Source organism: Odocoileus virginianus, chromosome 11 (genome assembly GCF_023699985.2).
Source record: "Odocoileus virginianus isolate 20LAN1187 ecotype Illinois chromosome 11, Ovbor_1.2, whole genome shotgun sequence".
Taxonomy (NCBI): domain Eukaryota; kingdom Metazoa; phylum Chordata; class Mammalia; order Artiodactyla; family Cervidae; genus Odocoileus; species Odocoileus virginianus.
In genome coordinates, this window is record NC_069684.1 from 21,857,835 (window position 1) to 21,873,622 (window position 15,788).

Consider the following 15,788-nt stretch of genomic DNA (forward strand, 5'->3'; position numbering starts at 1 on the left):
CATGCTGTAGTCCATGGGGTCACAGAGAATCGGACATGACTAAGGGAAAACACAGGACACTGGTCCCAGATCCCTGAGGTGCATATCAAAGGAATGGCTTCAGTGACCCCAGACTCTTGCATCTCCCCATACATAGAAAAGCTTTAAGTTCCTTGGCTTGGGATATCTGGTTCTCTTTAACGTACAAAAAAAATAAATAAATAAAAAATAAAAACTTTTGACATTCAAGCTACGTGTCCTTTGTTGCAGAGCTTCTATATAACCTGGTTCCTCCCTTTGCCTCCTGGAGCAGCTCTGTCAGGGTTATTTGAGATCTGCCTCCCAGGCTTGAAGTTCTAAAAATTTCCACAAAATAAAACATAACTCTGAACTTTCAGGTTGTATGTGTTTTTTCAGTCGATAACCATTAGAAATCTTAGTGGAGAAAGGCCTTATCAGAAGAGGAATGGAATAGAGTTATTTATGGGAAGAGTCAGATTTTATTTGTTCACTGCTAATTCTTATAATCTCAGCATAATGATTAGAAAGCACCTGGACAGATTAAAGAACCTGTAGTATTTCCAGAATGTTATTTTTACAGGCAAGTAATATTTCAATTGTCTGCAAACCTGGATTACAAATGAAGACTCAAAAGAGCAGAACAGTAAGGGAAAGCGCAGAGTAAATCAGAAAATGGGTGTGGTTGGATGAGAAAAAGGGAAAGCCTACGTCACAAAAGGAATTAACAGAGGAAGAAAGTGGCCCACCCAGGAAGCTGGAGAAGACAAAAGGAGCAAAATGTAGAAAGCCCATCAGGCTGTCACAGCCCGGTTCTGAAGGAGACTTAGACGAACATAAATTCTCATGAATGTTGCTAATCTAGAGGAGGTTTTACAATTTGCATGGTTGTGCTTTTAATGTTTCTTTCTTTCTTTTTTTTTTGTTTTTTGTTTTTGGAAAGCAGAGTGGAGAAAACACAATGGTTTTAGTTTTCAATATGAAAACCTAGTCCTAATTAACATTTGAAGTCCAGTTTTCAGAGATTTCAGCTGGAGGGTCTAAAGTCAAGCCCTGGACCCAAAGGGGACTCTGGACAAACCTAAAGCCATGCCCAGATCTCCAGCCTGGTGCAGACATTGTACAAAACCGGCAGAGACATTCACAAATACATCTCAAGGGGACTGAAGTTTGGCAGCCAGTGAGCCTGGAAGACAGTGCCAATGTAAGCTAATTTTCATTTTTTTCTCTGGATTTTAGCACGTCTAACACATATTTAGATTTAGATTTGTGTGAACCCACACAATTCCTACCAGAAGTGGAGTAGCTGTACTCATTATTGGCTGCTAGGTCATTATTATTTCCACCCTAATTAACTCCTTTCCACTCAGATACTGAAGAACTTGGCAAGAATGTAAAAGAAAAGTAAGCTCATATGATTTGTCTTCTGAGAAGCAAGGGAGGGGTTGATTACTATGTCTGATTTGTAAACAGCTAAAAAATGGCAAAGAGAAGTTTAATTGTTGGCTGTTATTTAAATGACAAAATATCAATGAAAAGGAAAGAAAGAGAAGTTAAACAACTTTGCAATCACACAGTGCCTAGAGTGATAAAGTTTGGGTTGGAACATTTGGTTTTCTGAATACAGGTATCCTCGAAAAGACTCACTTTTCTCTTTTTAATAAGGAATTTATAAAGACATACTCAGGTGATTGTTTTTCTTTCTTTCTTTTTTTTCTTAGAAAGATCAGTAGCAATTCCATGAGTTCACACTTCAAAGATCAAGTTTTGGGCATTTATTAAAAAAAAAAAGTGTGACTATCTAGTGATGAAAAAGGCATTACTAAAGCACAGTAATAGAGATCAACCATACAGATAGAAAGGATAAAAGTTTAAGAAAAGAATGGCTGAACAGGGGTTACTATGGGGCCAAGGGAAGGCTTGTATTTATAAACCTTAGGCCAAAAGGACCACACATCAGGTAGAAGTCCATAACAATCACTTATTTCTTGGGTACTTATCACATGCAGGCTAACCTGTGACCCTCTCCCACCCCATCCCTGATCATCCCATTCAGATCTGCACCCAAGTATAAAGCACATCTCCTTAAAGGGGCATTTTAGTCTGACTCTAGCTGTTCTCTACCCCTCTGGGCTTAAAGTTTGGGAAAGAAGAAAAGGTGCAATACAAACTTGATATTCATGCCATTATTTCTACCCCATGTAGTATATATAGGGCCCCACATCCTAGAGGTACAGCCTGAAACGACAGTGCCCATGAGCGATCCTGAAGCACAGTGACACAGCTGACAGGGCTATCATCCGGAATACAAATAACAAAAGAAAGGAAGAGAGAAGGCCAAGACAACACAGAAGAAAGAATCTAAGGAATGGTGGAGCAGATGGAATGAATTAGTGATGGAAGCCTTGTTGATATCAGCTACCAAATGTGTAAAAACAATACAACTGCCCACCTACATTTAAGTAAATGCAGCCAGTGAATAAGAAATCAAGGCTAACCAAGAAGGCCACAAATCTGAACTGGAGTTCTTTAAGAGAAAGACTCATGGGTATAATCAAGATCAAAATGTATACAGAAGGAAAAAGTCCCCAGTAACAAGAGAGATTTGCAGTTATTTCTGAAAAATCAGCATGATCTACATTCTTCTGGGGCCACTTTGAAGGCCCAAATGACACCCGGCCCTGGGTCCATCTCCATTGTTTACTGAACCTGGTATCTGACCAACAAGTTTAGAAGATAAATTCTATCCATCTAATTGTAAAACTGAGGAAACAATTCAGAAAAATTAATGGACTTGTTCAAGAAACATGTACCAAGCGATGAAACTGAGGTTGAAGCCCCTCTCCAGACCCCTGACAGCCTCCTTTGGCTCCTCCAGGCTGCCCTCGTTGCAAGGCTTTCTGATTCTAAGCATCACAGGGTTGTATTCTCTCCTTCTCCTTCTATCCCTTCCCTACCTTTCCCTCCACTGTGCTATTCTTCAGAAAACTAATACTATCATTCTCAATTTGAGACTCTCAAAGTCAAAGTCTACCTTCAACTCTCTCTGCTCGCCTGTAAAGGGGAAGAAGCAGGAGTCATTGAAGAATTAGGCCTGTGCTTTCCAAGGGAATAACACACATCCTATCACTAGGAGCTCACAGATTGTTGGAAGGACGGACCTGTCATATAATCTTGAAATAATGTGATAAGTGAGATGACAGGCATTTACAAGGGTATGTATAAGAATTTATAGGAGAAACAGTAGCATGACTTGAAATATCCTCAAAACTCTTTAAAAGTTTTCTACAGTTTATCAGAAGCCTCTAGAACATCATTTAACCATGGCCATCTTCAGTATATAATAATATTCATAAGACTATAGACTGGGTGTATGAACTGTTTCTTGAGTCTTAATATTTATATATTTTTTCAATAAGATCCCATCCTTACACATTGATGTATATTGTTCCTTAGCCAATACTGCAACAAATATGTTACATTACGTGCAACTTACACAACACCTTAAAATCAGTTATTTCACTTGATTCTCACAGAAGTTTTGAGATAAAGTCAGACACATACTGTACGCAGTTAACAAAGGGAGACTCAGAATTTGAACCTAATTCTTCTGACCTTCTGTTTCTGTTGTCCTGCGTGGCTCCCTTTTTGCCAAAAAAAGAAAGAGTACAGCTCTACAAGAGCTTGCAAAAGGTTGAAGAAAGACTATCAGAAATTGTAAGCCAAAATGGGCGCTACTGGGAAGCACAATGAACTTGCACGAGATACATGCTCAAAGAAAAAGTAGAGCCAAAATGTAGGTCAGTGGGCACTCAATGTTAATTATCCTACAGGAAGTAAGTTAGTCATTACTATCCAAAAGGAGGCTGGAGGTGTGGCCTTTATTTCCTTTGCATTCCCTAGAGAACAAGATGTTCTTAATTTAAGTGGAACCCAGGACTGTATATTTTGTTAGAATTTATAAATATGACTTTTGGGAAGGAAAGAAGAAAAGGAAGGAAGGAAGGGAGGGAGGGAGGGAGGGAAGCAGGAAGGGAAAAAAAGACAGAAGGTAACACTTCTATGACCTGATAGTATTATGTGTTCATGGATGCATTGACAACTCACTTCAATTATCACCCCACAAAATGAGGAAAACCCTCCCCCCTACAATGGGTCAGGAAGGTCCCCTGGAAAACGGATAGGCTACCCACTCCAGTATTCTTGGGCTTCCTTGGTGGCTCAGATGGTAAAAAAATCTGCTTGCAATGTGGGAGACCTGGGTTCAGTCCTTGGATTGGGAAGATCCCCTGGAGAAGGAAATGGCAACCCGCTCCAGTACTCTTGCCTGGAAGATCCCATGGACAGAGGAACATGGTAGGTTACAGTCCATGGGGTCACAAAGAGTCAGACATGACTGAGCAACTTCAGTCAATTATATATACATAATTATAATTTATTTAATTAGTGTACAGCAAAAACAAAGACAACACTGAAAAGCAATTTTCCTCTAATTAAAAAATAAATTAAAAAGTAATTAAAAAAATAAAGAATAAAAAACACAGATTGATGGGTCCCACCCCCAGAGCCTCTGATTCAAAAAGTCTGGGATGCGGCCTGAGGATATGTACTTTTAACATGTTCCTAGATGATGCCAATTGTGCGGGTCCATGGGTCACACTTTGAGAACCCCTGGAGTGGGGGTACCAACAGGTGTGTGGTGGTCAGTCCTCAGCTATGCATGATAGCAGTTGGGTTGTGGGGGATCATAGGAGGGAACACAGTTTTGTTCCTCATCACATCGGCAAAGGGGCTGAGAGCAGCCTGGGATGCTCTGAATACCAGAGCATGTGCTGGGTTCAGCGTGGAGGGAGGACAAATGGGGAAAGCTCTGTGTTGTAACCTTCTGGGAAACACCGGAGCCAGCTCCAGGGCCTGCTGTCTACCCTCCCTCTTGCGATCATGCGTGGAAGCAGCAGAAGGGAATTCTCAGGATACCTTTGATCTCGTCCCAGAGTCTTCTGTCTGTTTATCTCCCTCCTTCCCTGGCCTCTTCTTCCCCCTTCTTACCCCCTTTCCCGGGGATGAGTCACTCCCCCTCCTCCCCACCCCACTGCCATCTGTTTTTCTAATGATGGCAGAAGATGAGCTGTTTTGTTGGCCGACACCGTAACAAAGCACGCTCCAAGCTAGCGTTTTTCCTGATGCGCTCTCCAGACGCTAGTTTACTGGTATCATTTCCCCACCCAGTTTTCCCTTTGTCTCAAACCCCACCCTTTCCCCCTCTTTGGCCTCACAGAGATCCCAGTTTCCCAGAATTAGATCAAGAGAAACAGAGATACAGAAGAAGGGAGAGTTGGGTGTGCATGACGGGAGGGTGCTAAAGTCAAGGGCAGTTAAACAGCTCCCTCTGGCGTTTGAGGTCCAGCCAGAATTAGCATTGCTGCTAAGTGGCTGAATTACTTCCAGTGAGAGGTCTGGATAACAAAGGCTGTTGTGACTGAGACTAGAGGACTTGTATTTGTTACTGGCTATTCCCTGGGTGAGAGGACGTGTGTGTGTGTGTGTGTGTGTGTGTGTGTGTCCATGTCAGGATTCCTTTGTCATGCTCTGTAAGCAAGGCTCTGCCTCATTCTCGACTCTTCCTTGTAATAACTTCTCTTAACCCAGTGAAGGAATTCACAGACCCCTAACTTCCCCACTGGCAGGGGGATGCCCCGTGTGAAGAAGTAAACAGGATTTCTTGAGGTGGTAAAGATCTAGTTTGGGTTAATCACCAGTGGACTACAGGTCCTCCTCAGAGGTTTCAAACTGAGATGCCTGTGTGACCCTGGCAGTTGATGTCAATGAGAGAAGCCCAGAAGGTAAGAAGCTGCAGGGACTGCTAAGGACGGTGCTGAACTGGAGGGCAGCGGCCCTTCTGGCGTTCTAGCTGCCACTCAGATTCAGTTGATTGTTGCCACGGTTGCCAGATATTCTTGTTTTTTCAAGAGAAAAATCTTTGCACAAAGATTTTATGTTTATTTTTATTTGCTGTATGTAAAATGTTACCTGAACACATATGAATTTTATGTGGAATTCCCAATTTTTAAGCATTAGCAACCAAAACAAAATTGTTTTTAAGACACTGCCCTGGCCAAACCCCTGTCTGTGGGCCATTGAGCTACAAACGTCTGATCTAACTAAGCTCCAGTGAGGCCCAGTTAGAGAATCCCCAAACCATAAATCATTCTGACTTGCTTTTAACTTTATTTTTTAGTTAGTCATTTAAAATGGAACCCTGGAGATTTTGCTTTTTTTAAAAAAAAATCAGAAATCCTAATATCTGTAATTTGGGGATTATGGAACCACATGTAAGAGATTGAACAGAGGACATTGGAGCGGAGAAAGGGCAAGATACTGAACCAAAAGGACTCAAATCCCTGTGAGCTGAGTGAAGCAGAGAGTGCTGGTCTGGGTTTGAGGGAGGGGGGCATCTTACCTCGCAGGACTGGATGCAGTGGATCAGGACGGGGTCCGGGTGCCACTGACGCCTCCCAGTGCACACGATGCTCTGGAAAGGAAGAGGGAAAGACCAGAAAACCAAAGCTGAGACCCCTGGTCAGTGAGAGGAGGGGCACATTCCCAGCTTACTCCATCAGCCCAACCCCCTCCCTGAGGAATAAGCCCCAATCGGGCTGCATGAAGAGGTCAAAGGCAGCTGTCCGGTCCTTCCCTTGAAACTGCTAATCCAACTGGATGGAGCCAAGGTAGAAACTCTTAGAGAAAAGAAGTTTTCATCCTCTTCATTGTCTTCACCCTCCCAGAGCTATTAAAATTTCCAAAGTGGTGTCGGTGTGGTTAAAAAAAGCATCCTCGTGTTGAGGTTTGACAGAAAACAACAAAATTCTCTAAAGCAATTATCTTTCAATTAAAAAATAAATAAAATTTTTTAAAAAGCATCCTCAATACTAAAATGACTTTATTTTGGCTCTAGGCACAATATTGGTCCCACTTGTTTTGAAATTTTAAAAAATGTTGCAAGAAACTGTGAGATGACTGTGTTGATCAGGAAGCACCATGGGGTTTTAAAGGCTGAGAAATAGAGCTTATGCATAAGAAGAGCCTTGAACTAAAAGTGGATCTCGGGAATCCTAGATCACTAGATGTGAGTGCCCAAGAGAGGAGTGGAGGCCAGACAGCACTCTCTGCAACTCTTCAGCACCATTTATCCCCTTTCTGTGAGAAATCAAAGAGGGTCTACGCACTGGACAAAGAGGTTTAGAGTGAAACCACCAGCCTGGGCAAACTTCAGGAGACAGTGAAGGACAGGGAATCCTGGCGAGCTGCAGTCCATGGGGTCACAGAGTCAGACATGACTGAGTGACTGAACAACCCAACACTGGGACTCAAAATGGCACCAGCTTTAACTGGTGAGAGCGTAGATACGTGTTCCTGTGTTCCTGTTAGAACACTGGTGACTCCCTCTAGTTCCCAATGGCCGTTTGCTAAGGTGACTTTAAACAAACAGTAATCTGCTCTTTGTGAATGAAAGCAACTCATGTCCATGGAGGTTTTTTTTCTTCTAATTTTTGCATTTTACACTTTCAAAAGAGACATTTCAGGAAAAGAGAAAGTCCCATGAGAGGTTTCAAAGAGAAAGATATTCTCTCTATAACTGGCTACTGATCTTCATATGCATATTTTAAATTCAGTACAACAGAAATTCAGGGAAACTATAAGAAAAAAAAATGCACTGTGAGACATGAGTTTTACATTAAATAGCATCTTTAGTAATTGAAAATTATACATTCTAGAATGCTAAGAGTGCACAGCAATCAGATTGAAGACATTTTCATATATTAACCTGCAGGTATATGAATATATACCTCATAGTCAGTTATGAAAATGGGAATCTGCAGTGTTTTTCTAGAGTTATGTTACTTAAACTAAAAGTCCTCCTTCACAGTTTCCCAAGAGAGGAAATAAATACTATAAATCTTAAAAAAATCTTGATATTCAAAACTCTATACTATAATAATGTAGAAGATGACTTTGCTTAATTTATCATTGTGCTTAAAAAAAAGGATTGTTAAATGTATACAGTCATAACTTGATATCCACAGGGGACTGGTTCCAGAACCCCCACAGATATCAAAATCCAAGGATGCTCAAGTCCCGTATGTAAAATGACATACTATTTGCATATAACATCCTATGTATACTTTAAATCATCTCTGGATTACTTATAATACCTAAAACAATGTAGATTCTATGAAAATAGTTGCCTGAAAGCAGCAAATTCAAGTTTTTTTTTTTTAACTTTCTGAAAATTTTCCCAATGTTTTATCATCAGATAATGGTAATGGCAAAACACAATAATTTGAACAGCAAATACATAGCAACTCTATTCCTTCTTGTTCATTGAATTCACTAAGGACCCCCAGGTCCCACCCTAGTCAGTCAGTCATTCATATCACATGTATCAGTAGCTTGGGGCCAGATTCCCCAGGGAACACGAGAGATCTGAAGATCCATCAGTCCTCTCGCTGCCTCAGAGAGCTCAGAGTCTATGGGTGAGGAGTTAGCTGGAAGTCCATCAGTTTCTCTACACAAAGGGAAACTCAGCCTTAGCATCCTTGCATGATGTCTATAGCTAGAACTTGCCAGAACCCTCTGACTGGATCAGCTTCTCTTATGCCCTTCATACCTTCTATTCCATCCATCACCTTCATAAAGGCTGGAGCACTGATCTTCTACACTGAAAAATTCCAAACATATTTTGCAAAGGAAAAAAAAGGAAGGAAAAGAGTCTGCCTTTACTTTTAATTCTTTTTCTCCAGTGCTCTTTTCTCTTATTACTTTCAATTTATTTTTTACCTCTTTGTATTTTTTTTTTTCTTTTGGCTGTGCCGTGTGGCTTGTGGGATCTCAGTCCCCTGATCAGGGATTGAACCCAGGCTATAGCCTGGAATCCTAACCACAGAACCCCCTACATCTTTGTATTTTTATGTAACTTAATTTTATTATTATGTGATATATGTTCATTGTATAAAATATACAAGGCATTAAAGGATACACATCTCCCTCCTAATCTGTTCCTCAATTACCCAATTTCTTCCATCCTATTTTTAGTTCTTTTTTGTATCATTACAGAGATAGTCTATGAATATACATATGTATATTAAATTATTTCCTCACACAGATTATAAAATACTGCAATTTTATTTAGTGCTTTATTATTGTTTGTCTGATTGTCTTACTTGATTTCACTTCATAATGTTTCTTAGTGTTCTGTTCATTTTATGGTATATGGGATCCTGCATTCTATTGATTGTATATTATTCCCTTTCATGGATGTACCCTAGTTTACTCACACTCATATTAATGGATATTTAAGTTATTTTCAGTTTTTTGCTCTAACAAACAAGGCTTATGTATAAATCATTTCATACATGTGCAACCACACCTGTAGAATAAACTCATGATAGTGGAATTGACAATAACCATTTCAATGATTTTTAAAATATTCTATGATTCAGTCTTAAGACTAATTCAGAGTGACAACCTCTTTAATCTCTGTAAAAACTGCATCCGTTTCTGGTACTTGTGGCACATGCTTTCCTAGACTGCAAACCCTTGTGAATAGAGACTGTCTCCAACTCATAAAACTCATAATCTTATCTCAGTGACTTAGAGAGAGGCAATGTTTATTAAGTATTTGTCAGCCACTAAGTAGGATGGTGTGTTTTTAGGAGGTTTCTTTATCTTCTGGCCTATGAAAATCATTCATCTCATAAGAAAAGATATGCATACAGAATTAATTGAATAACGACTTACTAATTGAAATTGGAGGAAAATTTCAAATGTTTTCCAGGTCCTACATTTTTATGTGCACATTTGTGGGGGTGAGCTGAAAGAGGGATGTGAAACAGGAGAGAAATTAGGGAGAAGCTGTCAGAGAAGGGCCAGCTTCTGGTGAGGTATGTTAAATTAACTCAACAAGAAGGCCATTATGCTAAGATGGCTCTTAAATACCATGGTGGCCTGTGGAAGCAAACTAGAATCTGAGCCCATCAATGCCTCAAGGTTATGAAATTGAAACCAAAGGACAACCAATTAGGCTTTAAGCAAGAACCAATCAATGATTTCCTTACTTCACATTTGCCTGTTCTCTATAATCACATCTCTCCCCAACACCTCCTGGTGGAGTACTCCTAACCAATTCCAGTTTGGATTGTCTAATTCAAATTGAGATTTGTTCCTATAAACTCTTAAAACCTTTAATAATATGCCTCAGTTTATCTTGTAACAGTTCAAAATGATATTTTTGCTTCCTGGAATATTTTTTGACAAATTATAACCCTACATATTATATTTGAAAAGTTATGGAGAATAACTGAAAAAATAACCTTATACCCTCTGCCCAGCTTTATCAAATTATAACATTTCACTTTATGTGCTTCCAGAGTTTAAGTCATTAGAGGTTCAGATAAAGTCCCCTAGATGTGTCCCTCCAACATCGTTTTCCTTCCTTTCTCTCTACTGGTAACAACTATTCTGACATTTTAAATTATGATTTCTACACATTAGTGTATGATTATGTAGCTGTTATACTGTTAGCAAGCTACTTCTCAGATGAGTCAATTGTGAACAACTAAGTGCAAGGATTTGTTTTGAACTTTTTCAAAAGGAAAAGATTCATGAGAAAACCAGCTTAAAGATTTTCTTTTGATTGAGCTATACTTTAATTTTTTAAAAAATCAAGTGGAAAGAAGAAAAGAGAGGAAGGAAGAACAAAGGGGGAGCAGATGGGAGAGAAGAAAAGGGGGTAGAGAGAGGGAGAGGGAGGGAGGGAGACGAGACAGAGAGAGAGAGGAAAGGCAGGGAGGGAGGAGGGGAAGGGAAGCTAGTTAAGGGTTATTCAGATGGTCATAGGGCTGTATGAAGGCTGTTGCCTGTTTAAATGTGTTGCTGAAAGTCACAAGACTGATGGTTAGCCAACATTAAGGTCTAACAAAAAATTGCTCAATTGTTTTTTTTATCAGGAATAGTTACTTAACAGAATGGGCAACTAATCACATCAGACCATGAAGTTCTGCTCCTACCCAGGTTTGTTATGATTTCCTTATCATCAATCCTATATATGTATGCAGCCCTAAATAAAATACAGTGTTATTCTGAATATCTATTTGGACCCATAGCACACTACCCTGCAACGGCCTTTCGGTTCCTCTTCCCTCATCTTCCAAGACCCCCTTGTCTGTTCTCCAGAGAAGAGGAAATTGATGCTTGAGACTTACTCAAGCAGAGAGGGAACAATTCCATGCTTAAAACAGATGAAAAAAGATCTTTGCATGACTCACATTGAAGGATTTGTCCTCTTATGGTGTATGGCAAGTGTCACTGGGGCAGTTACACATAATTGCACCTCTCAAGAGGACACTCGAGGTGGGGGGAGGGCAAGGATTAGGAGACAAGGGGATACCAGGAGGGTGATACCAAATAGTAGGGAGCTATGCCACTGAAGGGTACTGTCTTTTTTCCTTCCTGCTTTTTTCTTTCTCTTAAAACTGTTTGGTTTTATTTGTTATTAATCCTTCTGGGACCAACTTGGGAAAACAAAGTCAGAAATTTTAAGATTTGTTTTGACAGAGCAATTCTGTCGATGAGCTGAGGAGTTGAGAGAGGAATTCCATGCAGTGTTGAGAATTTTTGCAAACCTAATGAGTGCAGCCCCAGGAAATTAGCCCCCTAATTATGATATACTAAATTATGATATATTAAATAATTCCTAATTATGATATACTGGAAAAAAGTATCATCCAATCTGAGAGAACTGAATTTATGATACAAACCAATATTGGAAATGAGATGTTGTGATGGATTATTTTGTATTTCAGAAAGAAACATTTAAAAAAATTCATTTACATGCAAATAATTGCCATACTATGTGTTTTTTTAAAAAAAAATCTCTCCATGAAATCTGGTTCTCAAAAGACCACTTCTTTATAAGGTAAGTCAAAATGCCAATTTTCCTATTTTAGAAAGGAAAGTCACAAGATATAATAAAACATTCTCTAGACACAGTGGTTAAGGACAATAATAAAAACATTAATCTTATTATTTTTTTGTTGCTCAAAATGGGTGGGAGCCATTCTCTTTTTCCAGCTCTTTGGTTTTGCACAGCAACTGCCTTCTGAGCAACAAGTGAAATGAATCTTGCATTGAGGAGGAGGTCTAGAGATGAAGATGGGGCTTCTCAGGTGGCATGGGTGGTAGAGAACCCACCCGCCAATGCAGGAGAGGTAAGAGACGCTGGTTCCATCCCTGGGTCAGGAAGATCCCCTGGAGGAGGACGTGGTAACCCACTCCAGTATTCTTGCCTGGAGAATCCCATGGACAGGGGAACCTGGTGGGCTACTGGTCTATAGGGTCACAAAGAATCAGACGCGACTGAAGCAACTCAGCATGCACACATGGGGACGAAGCTGAGACATCATTCTTATCCCTAAGACTCTTACAGTTTGGTATTAGAGTGACAGAAAAGAGGAAGAAGAAGGGGAAACGAAGAAGATGAAAAGCAGGGATGAGAAACGCACCAAGTGCTCTCAGGGGAAGTCCACGTGGAGCTCTTCCCACACCCTCAGCTCAGGCCCCCTAGGTATGAGCAGCGACGCTGAATGCACAGCTGGCGGCTCCTGTCTGTCCCAGCTGCCAGGTTCCACTGCTCAGTCACTTTGACTGACAGGAATTTATCTGACAGCCAAGAAGCCTTTTTGTTCTATGTCCTCTCTTTCTGCAAGGTCTCTGCTGACGCCATCATTATAGAAAAGTCTATGTCCGTGGACGTAGTAGGTGAAGGAGGAAGATGTTATTACAAGAGCAAAGGCTCAGACAGTCCATTTGGGAATTTCAAATCCTTACTTCAAATCCTCACTTTCCTAAGCCAAAATGCTCTTGAAACATTTAGATATAACATAATAGTATATGTTCATCCTTACTCTCTTCTCAAACTCATAACCAAGCCATTAGATATTGCTTCTTTAGTCAGAGGTATTCCAATAGGAAGCATTGAATGGCCATTAATTGTCTTCCCAGTTCCATTTGTAAAAGGCACATTAAAAAAAAAAGGCCTACACACATCAATCTGTACACACACACACACACTAACAAGCAAAGCATAAAACTTGTAGAACAATATCTCTCTTTCTTATAGATAGCTGGTGATATCTTTTCATAGATGTAGGAAATTTCCAAAGGTAAGATTTGTACTAAGTGAACACAAATTCCATTTTTACATAATTCAGAACTATGTGCAAGAAACTGAATAACATTGCAAAAGTGTTATTTTGAAATTTTACAGCAACTGTTTGAGAGGGTAACAGGCAGGAAAGGTCAGAGGTCCCCAAGTGGCAGAAGGAAATGAACTGTAAGTGGCAGAAGATTTTGTTTTTGTTTTTCCTTCTCTACACAAAATTAAGAGTCTTCTTTTAATTCTGTGTTGATGATACCTAATTCTGCCTAGAGCTAACCAATGCTTTTTTTTGATGGAAATATTTTTCTTAAGCTCTGTTAATGAAACTATATATTTGTTTGGGAATCTGCCCTTTCTTCAAAATGGTTCTGCTTAAGGCTAGCTGTTTTTTCTTTTTTTCAAACCTTGGGCTGATAATGGCTCAATAAACCAGTATTCGTGTCAATCTTATGGCTGGGGTGGGTGGGTGGGATGACACACCTCGTGCTATCCTATCTCAAAAGTGCATATGATAGGAGAGGGGCCTGGTGAAACTCCCTCAGCCTTGATATCTCTCTCATCTGATTAGCAGTGCCAACAGACACAAAACACCTTCTAAAGACTAGCAAGGGGACACTCTTTCTGTCCCCTTATGATGTCTATGTCAGAAGCTTTCCCTATCTCTATTATACTTTAATAAAACTTTGCTACACAAAAAGCTCCAAGTAGTCAAGCCTTGTCTCTGACCATGGATTGAAATCCTCTCCTCCAGAGGTCATGGATCCCAGCATAACACATGACTCTCAGCAGCAACCTTTCACCTTCAAGACAGAATACCACCCCCATTCTTGCCGCTGAGTAGGAAGATGCTCCAAGGGGTAAGTCAAATAGTATTTGAACCCAGGAGGGCCTCACTCTTCCTTTTATGACAGTTGCCACTTGGAGTTGTTTTTCATCAAAATTCCTTACTATGCAAGTTCTTGGAATTTCTTCCTTTAATGAAAAGTATATTATTCTAGGACTCAGGTATCATTTTCAGGAGTAAAATCCAGCAGAATCCCCAAAGACAGGCAAACAAATTTTATAGGAACCTGAAAAGTATACTTGATTGTTCTTTAAAAACAAACTCACAATAAGGAAAAGTAGTACTAAAGGAAATATCTCTCTAAATTATTTTGCTAGACTTCATAGGGAGGGAAGGAAAGTGTGGGAATGAGGAGGCTCTCACGGTTGTGACAAGGGACTTCTTTTCTATTTGATGGGCAAAGTAACCCAAATGTATACCAGACTACAGCAAACACAATGATTCAGGGGAAATCACTGAACTTGAAGTCAGAAAAGTTGGTTGCACTGCTCTCTCCAATTCTTGAAAGCCGTGCAACCTTGGACAAATCGTCCAACAATATCTAATTTGTCTGTGAAATAAGGATAATAAAATCTTTTCCCCCTAGTTTATTGGTTTATGAGAAGATTCAAATGAAATTATAAGTATCTAAAATATATATTTTATATATACAACTTTGCAGGCAATAAAGTGTTATCCAAATGTAAGACATCATTTTTATTACAAAGAATGAAATCATTGGAAGCAGACTAGAGAAAATGATGCAATTTAATCCACTGCTCTGTTGTCTTGCCAGATACCAGGTATTTGAAGTATGGGAGATAGCAGAGGTTTACATGTAATAGGAGATCATCATTTACCAAACAAATGAGCCAGGCTCCAAATAGGTGTGCTTTTACTTAAAACATTTATGTTGCCAGAATTTTATTTTATAATAGTAGGGTTTTGCAAAGTTTTACAACGGAATTAGTTGGGGTGCCTGTTAAAAAATACATGCCCCAAGGCATTTGTGAGCCTCTTCGAAGAGGGGAAGACAGGTCTGCTCCGTTTACAAACTAGTGATTCTAAAGGACACCATAACTTGAGATTGAGTATAATATGGAAAATCCTTCAAGATAAACCGATGTAAACCATGAAGCTTTTAGTTGAGGAAGTGAAAGTGAAGTCGCTCAGTCGTGTCCGACCCTTTGGGACCCCATGGGCTGTACCAGGCTCCTCTGTCCACGGGATTTTCCAGGCAAGAGTACCGGAGTGGGTTGCCATTTCCTTCTCCAGAGGATCTTCCCAACACAGATTGAACCCGGGTCTCCCGCATTTGCAGGCAGCTGCTTTACCCTCTGAGCCACCAGGGAAGCCCTACTTGAGGAAAATTTTCATTTAGTACATTTAATACAACTGCTTTGGTGTAACAGGCACTTCTTTGTGAGGACAGGCTTAGATCTCCCACCCCTCAAGAGCCATTGAATACCGCAAAATGGCAGACATTACGGGTTCATCTGCGGTTAGTGCATAATCTTATCTCTGAGGATCTGGGAACACAAGCGCGATAACCTCATCATTGTCTCCCGTGCTTCCATTGACTTTTTCTTGTTTTTCTGTTTTAATAAAGTTTCAGTTCCCTAAAGGTGAAGCATCCCATGCAAGCTTCATTTGTAAGCAATCCTTCTTAATTTCATTATATCTATTAAAGAGTGTGGTGGTTAGTGACTGTATGATAATGAATATTAACATTGGATTAACCCTTGGTTTTCA

At 40.0% G+C, this 15,788-nt stretch overlaps 1 protein-coding gene across 1 annotated transcript in view; it reads right to left on the reverse strand.

Annotated features, from left to right (window-relative positions):
- The window catches only part of PAPPA2 (pappalysin 2), a 289,437-nt gene that overhangs the window by 35,686 nt on the left and 237,963 nt on the right, over window positions 1-15,788 (reverse strand). Inside the window, exon 20 of the mRNA XM_020879747.2 lies at window positions 6,458-6,529. Within this exon, the coding sequence (XP_020735406.2) occupies window positions 6,458-6,529 (72 nt within the window). The remainder of the gene's footprint in view (window positions 1-6,457; window positions 6,530-15,788) is intronic.